This window comes from Monodelphis domestica, chromosome 5 (genome assembly GCF_027887165.1).
Source record: "Monodelphis domestica isolate mMonDom1 chromosome 5, mMonDom1.pri, whole genome shotgun sequence".
In the NCBI taxonomy this organism is placed as follows: Eukaryota; Metazoa; Chordata; class Mammalia; order Didelphimorphia; family Didelphidae; genus Monodelphis; species Monodelphis domestica.
The window spans coordinates 212,006,512-212,022,287 of record NC_077231.1 but is presented as its reverse complement, the minus strand read 5'-3'; the positions used below and the strand labels follow the sequence as shown (position 1 = coordinate 212,022,287).

Genomic DNA, 15,776 nt, shown 5'->3' with positions numbered 1-15,776 from the left:
GGTCAATGGGGATATGATTGGGGATGTAGACTCTAAATGATCACCCTAGTTCAAACATCAGCAACATGAAAAAAAGTTTTTGACCAAAGACACATGTAATACCCAGTGGAATTATGAGTTGGTTATGGGAAGGGGTGGGGGGAGGGGAGGGAAAAGATATGATTCTTGTAACCAAGGAATAATGTTCTAAATTGACTAATTAAATAAAATATAAAAAAAAATAAAAAGAGAATTCAGAAAAATTAAGTGGGCTAGACTACTGAATTTGGCCCAAAAATAGTGTTTGAGAAAGAGAGTTGGGTTTCTAGACTACAATGTAGAATATGGGAATGAGGAACTCTGGATCAGGAATTATATGCCCCTAAGAAGAGCTAAGAAAAACACATATTTGTCTGAAATCTTGCAAGTCTAATCAGCAGATTCTTTTGACTGAAGATGTTAGTGGGGGAGGAGACAGAGAGAGAGAGAGAGAGAAAAACACATTTTGCTCAAGGCTACCTACCCAATTATTGGCAGAGCCAGGTATCTTGGACTCTGTCCAGTGTTCTTTCCTTTAGATTACAAAGCCTCTGCTGTCTTGTACACGATGTGATAAACCTTCAAAATACTGTACTTTTGTTCTAAGGTGTATTTTTTTTTTGAGTTTTACATCTAACTGATATTCTTTGAGGCCCTGTAGAAGGTGTTTTCAGGTAGCCTGAGGTGGGTGTATGGGGAGATCTGAGTCTTAAAATTATGAAGTAGTTGGGGGGATCTTCAGGTAATCTGAAAGAAAAATTTGCAGCCTCAAAGTATGCAGTGGTTGAGAAAAGTCTCTGAGGACATCATTACCATAGTGCTGAAAGATTGCTGGAATGTTACAGAACCTTCCATTCAAAGTATTCATATACTGCCTGGAAAAACGTTTTCTAATCAGGCCAGACTTGGGGGGGGGGGGGCTTGGAAACATGATTTTAAAAACCAGAAATTATAAATTTGGAGTTCTGAAGTCTCTACTTTGGGGGTCATGCAGTCGTCCACCCTCCTCATCTTACAAGTGAGCTACTATGGGAAGCAGGGGAGCAAAAGAGAGGACTAGTTAATTCATGGGAGATAATATCCAAAAAAGAGCCAATAGTAAATCTGTAGCTTTAGAGGTCTTTGTACAAACGTACAGGTCACAATTAGCATGAACTAGAGATCTTAATGAATGGAGACAAATTTGACCTTGAAGGTCTCTCTCTGAGCCTTCATGGGATGGGAATCATGACTAGAATAAGGGAACAAAATAAATAAAAGGAGCAGTAGAATAGCATTGTATATTAAGAAGATTGACTTAGAGGCAGAAAGGTAGCATAGTGGATGGAGCACCCGGGCTGGAGTCAGGAGGACTTGTGTTCAGATCTGGCTTTGTGACCCTGAGCAAGTTAATTAACCTCAATTGCCTAGCCCTTGTCACTCTTCTGGACAAAAAGTAAGAGTTTAAAAAAATAAGAAAAAGGATAGGCCCGAGTCAATGACCTAATAGTCTTCTTTTGTTGTTCAGTTATTTCAAACAATCATGTCCAACTCTACTTGACCCTACTTGGAGTTTTCTTCACAAAGCAATTGGAGTGGTCTGCAGTTTCCTTCTTCATATTCTGCAGAGGAGGTTGATGGGAAGTTCCTAAGAATGAAGTTACTCTAGATGATAAAAATAGGAGATTCTGGGGTAATGAAAGGCTAATATTAGAGAAAAAGGTACATATGATCCTGTAAGACTAAGGTCAAGGACTCTAAAGGTCATAATCAGCTGAGACTGGTGATAAACAACAAGGCATTATTTTAAAAAATTAAACAAGCTTTTAAAAGCAAGAGGAGAGGACCAAAGAAGTAATAGCATTGCCATTTAGGGTGAAAAGGATAAGGTACCAAGACGAGGATGGTCAGCTAAGTGGAACAGTGGATAGAGTGCTAGGCCTTGAATAAGGAAGACTCATTTTCTTGAGTTCAAATCTGGCCCTGGACATGTCACTTAACCCTCTTTGCCTTAGTTCCTCATCTGTAAAATGAGATGGACAAGGAAATGGCAAACCACTCAAGTATTTTTTATGAAGAAAATCCCAAATGATGTCAAAAAATCAGACATGATTAAACAACTGAAAAAGGATGAGGATAATTGGTGAGAAGAGTGAATTATTCAACTTTTTTTTTGTTTTGTTTTGTTCTCTTTTCCACTGAAAATGACCTTTCAACTAGGAAGAATGGTCGTAGGGTGTGGAAACTTGGAATCAGTGAAGCAGATAGCATTTAACCACTCTTAATGATTTCAAGTCACTAGTGCATCACAAACCATCAGTATCCTCTGAAACTGAAAAAATGGGCAGGTATGACTTTGAAACTGGGGCTAGTGATCCTTGAAGTGTTTTGGAGAATGGGAAAGATGTCACATGACTAGAAGAAAGCAAATGTTCTGACTTAAAAAAAGTGGGGGAAAGAAAAGAGCCCATTGATCTTAATTTCTATACTCAGCAAAATTCTAGAACATTATATTTAAAGAAATGGTTTGTGAGCATTTAGAAAGGGATACACTAAACCAGGGGTCTCCAAACTACCACCTGAGGGCCACATGCAGCCCCCTGAGGCCATTTATCCAGCCCCCATCTCACTTCCGGAAGGGGCACCTCTTTCATTGGTGGTCAGTGTATGTGGTCACGTACAGTATTACTTCCGGTGACATAATCCTTTGCGTGGCACCTTATTCTGAGAGTAACTGAACAAGAATAAGGAGCTGTGCAAAGGATTATGTGGCTGCACAGTGGAATTCGTCACTTTGGTGAGCGGCAATCTGTGGGGAGGGGATTCCGCACTGTGTATACTGATGCCCGGTATTTTGGTTGGCCATGAAGGCCTGTGCACGGTGTGACAGGACCATCACAGCCAGCCAGCGCTGCAGCCTCTGCTATCCCAGACAGCGGTATACAGATTTGTTCATAGTTTTTCTTATAGTCTGGCCCTCCAGTGGTCTGAGGAACAGTGAACTGGCCCCCTGTGTAAAAAGTTAGGGGACCCCTGCACTAAACACTAAAAGCTAGCATAATTTCAACAAGTCATGCTATACCCAATGTATTTCTTTGAGTGGGTAACTAGATTATAGCTCAGAGGGAATATTGTAAATATAATATAATTCAGTTTCAGCAAAGCATTTAACATAGTTTCTCCTGCTATCCTTGCATACAAGATAAATATGGGCTAGATGATAGGTGTATTCAAAACTGATTTCATGGCTAGATCCTAAAAGTAATTGTTGTAAATGAGGAGAAATTGCTCTAGTGAAGTACCTCGGAGATCTTTTGACTGAGCTTTTTGGCATTTTTATCAATTATTTTGATGAAGCTATAGTTGTTATATAGTAAAATGACATGAAAGTGGTAGGGATAGCTAGCAAATTTGGATTACAAAGTTAGCATTGTTAAAATTTCAGCTAGCCAGACTTATGAGCAAAATTGAATTGGAGGATGTTAATAGGATAAATATGACCTATACATGGATTAAAAATAAATTTCACAAATATAGAGTAGAACGAGATGTAACTAGATTAGAGCTCCTATGAAAAAGATCACAGCTTCATAGATACAAAGTTAAAAGGATTCTAAATATGCTGAAAAAGAAAGGACAATATGTCATTTGAGGATATGTTAAGAAATTGGGGCTGATTAGAGAAGAGATGGCTCAAAGCAATCTTTAAGGATCTGAAGGGCTCCACATGGAAGATGAGTTAAACTTATTCTGCTTGGCTCTATGAGCCTATGATCCTCTCTTTTTCTTGACAATATGTCTTTATTAACATAGCCTAAGAATTCATTAACTTTTTTGGCTCTGCCATGTCATACCATTGACTTATAATGAGCTTGTAATCCCCTAAGAGGCTTTGTGTAGAGTGGAAATAACTCTGGACTCACAGAACATAAGTTCAGGCTTCATCACTGACATTTACTGCCTGTGTGACCTTGGGCAGTGATCTTAATTTACTTCAGTCTCAATTTCCTTCCAAATAGTTAGAGCTAACAAAAAGAAGCATGGGTCATCTTACTAGTCGTTGAATTTCCTTTCACTGGAGGTCTTTCAAGTAGAGGCACCACATGGGGGAATCATGTTGAGATATCATCTGAAATAAATGATAGCTGAGATTCCTTCCAATGCTAGATTCTTTGATTGTCAGGAGTAGGAGGAGCATTGTGGTGCCAGTGCCTCTGGCTATAGGCATTTCCTTCCATTATAAATGATCAGATAATTATTTATCTAATGATTAATTATCTAACAATCTGTAATAACAATTGTTTTACAATCTAAAGATCCAACAGGAGATCAAGTTAAAGGCATTCTAAGTTGCCTTAAGGTGGCTTTGGTGTCCAGGATCTACAAAAAATAGCTTTTTTTTCCCCCCCAATAGACCTTTTAAGTTCCATCTTTGAAAAGAAACTATCTATAAAGTGACAATAGAAGTGGATGAATTTGATGAACTGTTCCCTACATACACAGATGGGTGATTTCAAGCCTCTTATATGATACCTCTAGAATCATAGAATGATTGCACTGGAAGGAACCCTAGAAATCATCAAATTTATATATGAAGAAACTGGAAACTCAGAAAATTGGAATGACTTGCTCAAGGTTATAGAGCTGATTATTGACAGAGTCAAGACTCAATCTAGGCCTCTCAGTCTAGTGTTCTTCTATATTACAAAGCCTTTCTGTTCTATGAATGATGTAATAAAAATCTCAAAATTCCACACTTTGCCTTCAGTGCATTTTCTTTTCTTTTCTCTTCTTTTTTAGAGTTTTGCATATAGTTGATGTAGTTGGAAATTTTGTGGAGGGTATTTTCTATTAGCTTAGGGAAAAAAAGATTTGTGTCAGAACTATGAAGTGGTTGAGAGTATTTTCCTGAAGCTTAGAGAAGTGTATTAAAGGTAGAGAAAACCATGGTGTCGGTAAGTTGTTAGGGCATTGCAGAATTTCTCATTCAAAATATCCACAAGGTGCATGGAAACAAAATTAGAGGCTTCATGGAAGACTAATTTATTAAATCACAGATCACAGAAATCTAGCTGAAAGGGACTTTTGACATTGTCTTGTCCAACTCCCTCATCTCTTTTAAAAATTAGGAACTTGAGGTCTAGAAAGGACGAATGACTAGCTACAGATCATGAAGGGAAGCAGTGGTAAAGTTAGGATTTGATTCCAAGGCTTCTTGACTCCCAGTCCAGCATATCATCCACAACACCACATTATCCCTAATTTTTACAAAGATTCTGAGAAGTTGGCGGGATTTAATGCTTATTTTTCATATTGAACTGATTGATGCAATCAATGCAGGGAAGACAATTTTCTATCGGTCTTTTTATTTTCTTTCTTTTTTTTTTTTAACCCTTACCTTCTGTCTTGGAGTCAATACTGTGTATTGGCTCCAAGGCAGAAGAGTGGTAAGGGCTAGGCAATGGGGGTTAAGTGACTTGCCCAGGGTCACACAGCTGGAAAGTGTCTGAGGCCAAATTTGAACCTAGGACCTCCTGTCTCTAGGCCTGGTTCTCAATCCACTGAGCTACCCAGCTGCCTCCAATTAAATGATTTTTAAATTTTAAACCAGCATTGAACATCAGTACAACTAATCACACTAAGTAACTATTGACAGCTTAACTACTTAGGACAAGTGAAGTGTAAAATAACTACTTTTTCATCACTCCCTTTAAGTTTTCCTCAGGATACTTTGTTTAATTAATCTCATTCAATTTTCCTCTCATATAGTCATTATAAGTATGTAATCCATTCTTATGTCTCTACTTTAGCCACTGAATTATTTTATAAAAATCTTTTGAAATTTATCTTATACTTATTGGTTTTACTGGTATTATAGAACTTCATTACATGAACATGCCACAATTTAACTCTCCCTTATTATATATTTAGGTTATTTCTGGTTTTTAACAATTTCTATTAGATATATATTTTTAAATTTTAAAAAAATTAAGAATAGTTTTCCTTGATTACTTGATTCATGATCTCTGCTCCCCCCCCCCCCCCACTGCTCTTTCTTGCCCCCACCTGAAGCTGACAAGCAGTTCCACTGGGTTATACATGTCTCATTATTCAAAACCTATTTCCATGTTATTCATATTTGTAGTAGAGCGATCATTTAACAAGAAAACCCTACTCATATCCCCACCAAACCATGTGATCAATCACATATTTTTCTTCTGTGTTTCTGCTCCCACAGTTCTTCCTTTGGATATGGATAGTGTTCTTTCTCATAAGTTCCTCTGGATTGTCCTGGGTCATTGCACTGCTACTAGTAGAGAAGTTCATTACATTTGATTGTGTCACAGTGTATCAGTCTCTGTGTACAATGTTCTCCTGGTTTTGCTACTCTCACTCTGCATATTAGATATTTTCTAAAAAGAAATAAAGTTTTATTTAGGATTGAGCTAGAGTTATTATAATTCTAAAATTATCTTTCTTCAGTCTGCTTTCTAGGACAATTGTTTTTCCCATGAGATATATCACATTTTCTTTTTTTGATTTTGATTATTTATTAATATCTTATGGATTCATTAGTATCTATTGGTCAATTCTAATTTTCAAGAAGTTGTTTTCTTCTTACATCACAGTGCATAAATATCAGGCAAGAGCTGTAACTAGGAATTTTAGTTCCTGGGAAAAATTTAGTTGAGGAGAAAGCTCATACTTTGGGACATAAAGTCCTTCAAGGAGAAAAGTCTAAGGCATTACTGTGGGTTGGAGGAAGAAAGAAATCCCCAGAATGGCTCCTTTGGGTAGAAAGTCTGGATACCATGGTTGGAAAGACTGTCAGAGAAAGGGAGAAGATGGACTTGTTGACAAAAGTTCATTCAGGGTTCAGGAAAATTCTTAATGGCATATCTTAACACTAATGGTAATCCTGAATAAACTCGTGAAAGATATAGTGTGTGTGTGTAGGCCCAACGGTATAACTCAGAGCAATGAAAAAATATCCTGCTAAATTGAATAATGGTGACACTAGGAAGAAGACTAGGTTGTTCTCCAGAATTTAGCCTGTGCCTTTGACCCCTGGTCCTTTTTGGAGAAGTCACAAATGTAGAGGAGAAAAATTGGAGTTGCAGTGGTTGATCTTGAGGGAGCAATGCTATGGCGGGGGACTCTGAGGGTGGCATCTGGATTGATAGGTTGGAGTCCTGTTGCAGTAGGAGTTATGTACCCTTGATGTCACTGACATGGGGCAAAGCCCCATTGCCCCACCCTAACTGTGGCTCTGCATAAAAGGATTGATTAATCAGAAACTGAGTTTTACCCTCCTTTGTTTCACAGCATTTCACAGAGCTTCTGGATGAGTTTTCCCAGAATGTCCTGGGCCAGCTTTTGAATGACCCCTTCCTCTCAGAGAAGAATGAGATGATGGAGGTGGAGCCATCCCCAGCCTCCCCTGCCCCTCTCATACAGGCTGAACACAGCTACTCCCTATGTGGGGACTCCCGGCCTCAGTCCCCACTCACTCACATCTCTACTGAGGATACATTCAATGAAGGTAAGGGAAAAACAGAAAAAAGCTTGTCTGTACTGAGGTATCTAGATGCAGTAAGTTTTGGGGAGAGTAATGATGAGTTGGGTTTTCTCATTGGCTATAGTTCCTTTGTTTTAGTAATCTTTTTGAAAGTGGGACCATATCTATTTATTACTATTTGTAGACTTACCTATAGACCCACTGTGTGTAAAATGACAGAACTGGATTATCCCATAGATATACCAGGAGTGTTTCCAGGGACCTTTAGGATCCGGGGACCTCAAAAATGAGAAGAGCCAAAGCTAGCCTGGAGTCCCTGTCCTTCTTCACAGGTAAAAGTCTGGGAACCCCAAGTTTGTGGCATAAGAACCAGAATAGAAGCATCTTCCTCCGCCTGACCCCTGAGGGTCTGGGATTATAATGAATGATGGATGGATCTTTGAGGTCCTATAATATTAGAAAAGGTGCATTTACTGTACCACTCAGTAGTGCCAGCTCTAGGTGGGAAATAGCAGCAACATACAGATAGAAATTTCCTATACCCTGATGAATTTCTAGAAATTTTCCAAGAATCTTTATTCAGCTGATTCTCCTGGTTAGTGTTGTATAATGTGCTAGGTAGGAGAGGAGAAGGAAAATGGAAGAGTTAGGGAGTAGATCTTAGGGTCTTCTGCCTAGGACTCCCTGAGCAAGGTCTAAATTCATCACTATAAGGATCCATTGAATATAGAGTCCTTATTTTTTTTTTGAAGGGCCAAAAGCATGATATTTTGAAGGGCTTATTTCCTTTTCTTATCCCCTTCTTGCACATAGTATGGCCTTACTGTAGAATTGATATATTTGATGCTTTTGCTAGTCTTGCTCCCTGTCTGGATATGCCTTGCTGTTCAGACTGTCACTTGTGTTTTTTGGCAATCAGGATATGTCACGTGGATTTTCTCAAGTTGAAATACTGTGCCTTTCAGATTCCTTTTCTGAACTCCCTTTCTACACTTGTCATATTTCTATAACTACTTATGAATCCTGCTTTCTCCTGTTCCCAGTATACCACAGCTGTTCCTTCTAACAGCATGGTATGGATTATTGGAAGAAAATATTTCCTCACAATCAGGGGTTGTCCAGAAGTGTAAACACCATCAGTTTATTATCATTAGACATCTTCATGTGAAAGTTGGATGACATCTTGGGGGAATCAGTGTGTTTTAGTGGAAGGAATACTGAAAGAAGAGGCTTAAATTCAAGCCATGACATTTAATAGTTGTGTGTCCTTGGACAAATCATTTCCTCACTCTGGGACCTAGTTTTATTATGTGTTAAAAGGAAAGATATAATTGGATTTGATGAGTATAACTCAAATACAATGCTTTCAGGATTTTTTGTTATTGTTCACTTGTTTCAGTTGTGTCTGGCTCTTTATGACTCCATTTGGAGTTTTCTTGGCAAGGATACTGGAGTGATTTGCCATATCCTTCTCCAGCTCATTTTACAGATGAGGAAACTGAGACAAAGAGGGGAAAGTGACTTGCTCAAGGTCACACAGCTAGTAAATATATCTAAGAAAACATTGAATTCAGGTCTTTCTGACTTCAGGCCCAGGCTCTATCCACTATACTACCTAGCAGTTCTTTCACATTTACCAAGTACTTTTCTCCAAGTAAGTAGTTCACATATTGTTATCCCCAGTAACAGTTGAAGAAGCTGAGTCTAAGAGATTAAATGAGTTGCTCATGATAACCTACACCTACTGAGTGTCCGAGGTCAGATTTCAAACCCAGATCTCTTGACCATAGGTCTACTTTATCCAGTGTACTGTGTGGTCTCTTGAATGATTTCTTAGTTATCATTAAAGTTCCTCCTAACAAAAATGCTTTGATTGTTTGCAAGGAAATTTGTAGAAACAGGTTCCTAATTTCATAAGAATGAATTCTGAGATCCTATAATAGGGGCTTAGCCTTTGTTCTGAAAGCAATAGGGAAACATAGGAGGGATAGAGCAGCGCTGATCAGGCATGATCAAAGCTGTGCTTTAGGCAGATTATTCGAGCACTGCTGTGCAGGTTTGGAGGGGTGGGACACTGGAGACTAGTATATCAGTTAAGGAATCACTGTAGTAATAATTCTAGGCAAAAGGTATTGACAATGTACATTTGAGAGATGGCAATTAGAATAGAAAGGATGCATATGATTTATTGCACTTGATTTTACACGATTTTGTATATGTGTATGCTTATATGTAAAGGCAGGATGGGTAGCTAACTAGGGCAGTGGAGAGAGAACTAGGACTGGAGACAGGAAGACCTAAGTTTTAATCTAGCCTTAGACACTTACTAGCTCTGTGACCCTGGACAAGTCATTTAATCCTATTTGCCAAATGAGCTGTAGAAGGAAATGGCAAACCATTCCAATATCTCTACCAAGAAAATCCTAAATGAGGTCACAAAAAATCAGACATAACTGAAAATGACTGAACATGCACACACATGGACAGGCAGAATGGCATAGAGTATCTGTAGGGCTGTCCATCGAGTCAGGAAAACCCAGGTCTCATTCCTACCTCTGATACTTCCTAGGTATGTGACTATGGGCAAGTCACTTAACTCCTCAGTGCCCCAGAACACCCCCTGCAGATTCTAAGTTACAGAGGAGTTGCCTATTTGCATTAGTGGAGGCCATTTCTACCCAGTTCCCTGCTGATAACATCTTAGGTTAAGACATGTCTAGAAGAAGATATAATACACAGGTACAAAAATATCTGTGATAAAGAGAAAGAACCAAGAAGCCTTTTCTGATCCCTCTAGTTGTTAATACAGTCCTGTCCCTGAACTTACTTCATATTTATTCTGCATAGATTCTATATTTACTTGTTTCTGGATATTTTATAATTCCCCACTAGAATATAAACTACTTGAGGAAAGAGACTAGCTAACATGTATTTGTATCCCAAGTACCTAGCACAGTGCCTGGTTCACATTACACAATACTCATTGATTGATCGGATAGAATGGATCATAGAGATATAGGACCTAGGAACTGAAAGGAACCTCAGAGCCCATCTAGTCCAACCCACTAATTTTTAAAACTGAGGAAACTCAGGTTCTGGGGACTTAAGGAACTTGCCCAAGGTCACACAGATCATGTCAGAGACAGGATTCGAATCTGGGTCCTCTGGTTCCAAATTTGGTGCTCTCTCTTGTATCAATATTGCCTCTCTTGGAAGATAGTTTAGAAGATTTTGTTTTAATCTTTAATCTTGCCTTTGGTGCTCTCTGGCTACATGACTGTGGACAAGTCACTAAACTTTTCTGGACTTCAATCAACTCTCTGAGAGCTACCAAGTCATAGATGGGTTTTGATATGTGTATGTGGAAGAAATGCCTATTCTGAGAATTTTGATTCTAAACTTCTGTCCTGATGAAATCACAGATCTTAAGCATTTGGCAGGAAGTATGTCTTTGAATTTCACTCCTATCACATGTCCAAGTTAGTATAGTGCTGGGCATGAATGAATAATTATCAACTTTAATAAATATAATGAGGAAGTGGATGGCTAGATATAAGGTTGGTGTTATATCAGGAGACAGATAGGTGGCAAAGTAAATAGACCCATGGGCCTGGAGTTACTAAGACCTGGGTTCAAATTCAGCTTCAGATACTTACTGGCTATCTGATCTTAGGTAAGTCACTTGACTGCTGTAAGATGGGGATAAAATAACTACCTACTTCTCAGGGCTGTTGTGAGAATCAAGTGGAACAATATTTGTGTAAGTGTTTAGCACAATGCTTGGCACACAGACATTTAATAAATGCTAGTTTCCTTCCTTCCTCTACTATATTTTAAGAGGTATAGGTAGCTCCTAGGAAAGTTAATGATTTAATTCAACAAAAATTTGTTAACTTCCTGCCATTTACAAGACACTCCATTAAGTACTGAGAGTAAAAAAGGTGGAGAGAGAAATAGCACTGCCCCAGCCCTCTGAGTGTTTACATTTTGTTGGAAATCAGGCAGATAGGGAACAAAACTTTAAAGCTTCAAAGTTCTGGGTCTATTGTGTTAGTTTTAGGTCTTCTAACTGCAAATGTAATATGAAATTGTTCAAGGGAATTTAGCCAAATATATGCAACTGGTCTATTCCAGTAAGAGTGTGTGTGTGTGTGTGTGTGTGTGTGTGTGTGTGTGTGTGTGTGTGTGTGTATGTACTTAATCTTATCAAGAGTCAGATGATTCTTTTTACAGGAAGTGGTTCACATCATCAATGCAAACAAAGCATATGCAGTTTAGTTGTCCCGAGTAGGTGTCCACCTCCACTTGGGATTCTTATGGGACAATGCTAGGGTGCAACAGATTTTAGTGATTCTTTCCAGAGGATAGTTGCAACATGTCAAATATTTAAGCAATTTGCTCCAGATTTAAAAAGATAACATAGAGTGGTAGAAAGAAGACTGGTCTCGGAAGCAAATCTTGTATCTGGCTGGTGGAAATGGATGTCTCATGTATTTGTTATGACCACTTGGCAAACCTTAAGAATATTCATAAGTGGAGGGTTGTTATTATCACTTTCTAAAACTCACAGCTCCCTATAATCCAAAATATTGTGTATCTGGAGTAGAAGCCTTTTACTTCTATATAAGTATGTCTACTTATAGGAGTCAGAGGCAGCTAGGTTGTGCAGTGGATAGAGTGCTAGATTCTGGCGTCAGAAAGACTTCTCTTCCTGAGTTCAAATGTAACCTCAGAAACTTACTAGCTGTGTGACCCTGAGCAAGTCACTTTACCCTGTGTGCTTCAGTTTTCTTATCAGGAAATTAAAAAAAAAACACTCCAGTATGTTTGCCAAGAAAACCTCAGAATGGGGCCATGAAAAAATCGGACACAACTGAAACAACTGACAGAATCTTATAGGATTTGGGAGAATAAAGCATAAAGAGAAGAACTGAGAAGGTATTTAATAAATTTGTGTTAAAAAGGTAGAAAAAGTCTGCCTAGGAGACTGAAGGTTCTTGTTAAGTTCTCAGATGAACCAATAGTTTTTTTGTGCCTGTACATGAACCAGTATTTGTAAGGTCATATCTCAGTGCCCCAAATCCACTTCCTTATAAAATGAGTGAAAATGCCTTCTCTTTTCCCCTCTCCTGTCTAAAATCAGAAAGAAAGCTTTTAATATGATAGTATTTTTATTGAGACAAATGCAGTTCTGGGAAAGAACACTCTAGTATCACATATAACCTCAAGACCCCCCCAAAAACCAAGCAGCCAGAGGAAGTCAAAGAGAATAAAAACCAACCAGTGCACCCGAGCACTCCCTTGGCATGGAGAACACAGCCTCAATGAGGATTTAGGAGTTCCAGTGTGAATGTTGTATCTGAACCTGAGCCTATTGGAAGAAATGGGTACCATGCATCCTAGAACTTGCTACCTTGTGTTTGGGTTTATTTCATCTTCCTTCTAGTCAGACCATTTTTTTTCTCATGCTATAATAGTCAGCATGTTATAGCACAAGAAGAAAAAATTGGTCTGAATATGTGAATCAGAAGGAAAGGTGATACACTGTGACTACTTTCTCTCCTATTCGGAAAAGCTTGGAATGCAGGGGATAGTATCTCCTTTTGGAAAGGTCATCATTATATGACCCCAGCACTGTCCCATAAGAATCCCAAGTGGAGGTGGACACCTACTCAGGACAACTAAACTTTGTTGTATGCTTTGTTTGAATTGATGATGTGAACCACTTCCTGTAAAAAAGATCATCTGACTCTTGATAAGATAAGCATCATGCTTTCTCTTTTCAGGCAGAGTGAACTGGCATTCACATTGGCAAACATTTGAAGTAACCAGACAGTTTGTTAAATTACACAACTGTTGATGAAATGTATATTTTGGTTTTGAGGAGAAATGAGCACAAAGAAATAAGGGATAGAGATTGCAACAAGGCCAGGCACACGTCCTCCTAACCTTGATCTTCTTTGCAAGGCATTCCTTTTCCATTCTCTGCCTGTTCAACCCTGTCCCCCTCTAACTCCCAGGCTACAATTCAGGGCAGGACCTTTCAGTAGGAAGAAGACACAAACCAGTAGTCATTTGCAGTTTGATGATGTGATGCTGCATTATTGGATGTTTGAAATCATTAAGCATTTATTATGCACCTACCCTGTGCCATCATCACACTGACTTTTGTCTTGCCACTGGACTTCTATGACTCTGTAAGAGACAGTGAGGCTGATGACTTTGTGCAACTTTACCTCACTTAAATTCGGTTCATCCTGCAATGTCATTGGTCTCTTTGAAACAAAGGATCTTTTAAAATATTTAAAATCAGTTTATTTTAATTTTTCCTGCTGAATTAAAAAAAGACTAGGAATATCATACGGTCAATATAATTTAGAAATGGAGAGAAAACTTCCAGACCAAACCATTTACAAACCCAACTGTATCCCTCCCCCCAAAAAAGTTCTGATAATAACAGTATTGTGTTTTGTAAAGTTGGTGGCAGCAGTGAATTAGGTTCAAATTCTGCCTCTGATATTTAGTAGTTGTGTGATTGTGGGGCAGCTTCTTAAGTTTTTAAGCTTCTCATTCCCCTCATTTATATGGGTAAAATGAGTTTCAGCACAAACTCAAGTCTTTAAGATTCTGAATCCATTAATATTGAGACAATAATTCTCCTATAATTGCACTACAGCCCTGAAAAGATATCCCAAGTAGTCCAAGAAAAAGGTATGCCCATCATAGAAGGATTTAAAAAGACTTTTCCCTTTATGGACCTATAAAAACTTACCAAAAAAACTGTCATAGAAACCAGACTCCTCTATATTTAGGGATGAATTGAGGCCACAAATTCTTCTAAAACATAAAAACCACAGAATTTGATGTGGCCAAGAAACCATGGGAGCCAACACTGGGAAGACAGACCCACCAAAAAACCACTAGGAGCCTGTGAGAAAGACATTAACCACATCGTGTCACTGTATCCATGACCACCAGCTAGTTTCTAGGTAAGCTTTCCCCTATAAGGAAGATCTAGAAAAAACCAGCAAGGGTCTAGGCTAAGATGATGTAGGTTTATATGAAATATTTTGCACTTTCTTTTTGCTTTGTATCAGAAAATGGATCAAGCAGATTCTCGCTGCTCAGCAAGTGTAGATTTACTTGTGGCACCACTATATAACTTACTCAAGCTTCAAACTGAACGTAGACTTTGGAGAAATTCTAGATTTTAGTCAGAATCAGAACCTTTCTTCTCAGTTAGTATTCTGTGGTGGTGCACATACTTATGGGTTAGCCTTGCCATTTTCAGAGTTTCTTGAAACTCATGCTCAGTAATCACCTTCCCTCCTCAGACCTCACATAGTACTCAGTTTTGCACCTCTCAAGTATACTATGTGTGCATTATTGTGTATGATAGTGATTAGTGCCTTTGTTTTTCAGTCATTTGTCACATATGACCCTTCACTATCTCATTTGGGGTTTTCTTGGCACAAGATACTGGAGGGGTTTGCCATTTCCTTCTCCTGCTCATTTTACAGATAAGGAAACTGAGGCAATCAGGGCTAAATGATTTGCCTACTTTGGGTGACTAATTTGAACTTAGGAAGATGAGTCTTCCTGATTCCAGGTCTGAAACTCTATCCACTGTGTCACCTAACTGCTCCAATTAGTGCTTCATCAGTCCACAAGCATTTATGAAGTGCTTACTGTGTACCAAGTTCTATAATCGGTACTGATAATAATAATAACTTGCTCCATGGTACTTTAAAGTTTACAAGACACTTTACAAATTTTATCTCATTTTAGCTTCACAATGATGGTGGGAGGTAGATACTATTATTTTGCCCATTTAGCAGCCATAGGTTAAAGAATTTTGGGGGGGCCATACAACTAATTAAGTTTCTGAGACCTGGTTTGAACTCAGGTCTTTTTGACTCTACATATGTTGCTCTATCCACTTCTACTAGCCAACTATCTCTCTCTCGTCTCTCTGTGTGTATACACATATGGGAGGGACAGATTTCAAATCATGATCTAGTTTTCAAAAACAAGAATGGAAAAATTACAATGTGATCCTGAGATGAGCAAGAGACAAGGGCTGGTGGGAGGTAGAAATGAACATTTATTAAGTCATACTATATGTTTGGCACAAAGGTGTCTAAGGCAGTTAGGTATCTCAATGGATTGAGCCCTGGTTCTGGAATCAGTAAGACCCAAGTTCAAATCTGGTCTCAGATACTAGCTGTGTGACCCTGAGCAAGTCATTTAATTTCTGTTT

The 15,776-nt window shown here is 38.6% G+C and overlaps 1 protein-coding gene across 2 annotated transcripts in view; it reads left to right on the top strand.

The window, feature by feature from the left end:
- Positions 1-15,776, top strand: part of CREB3L2 (cAMP responsive element binding protein 3 like 2) — a 165,325-nt gene that overhangs the window by 79,267 nt on the left and 70,282 nt on the right. For both annotated transcript variants that reach the window (XM_007504387.3, XM_001367794.4), the window contains exon 2: positions 7,324-7,540. In XM_007504387.3, the coding sequence (XP_007504449.1) occupies positions 7,324-7,540 (217 nt within the window). The remainder of the gene's footprint in view (positions 1-7,323; positions 7,541-15,776) is intronic.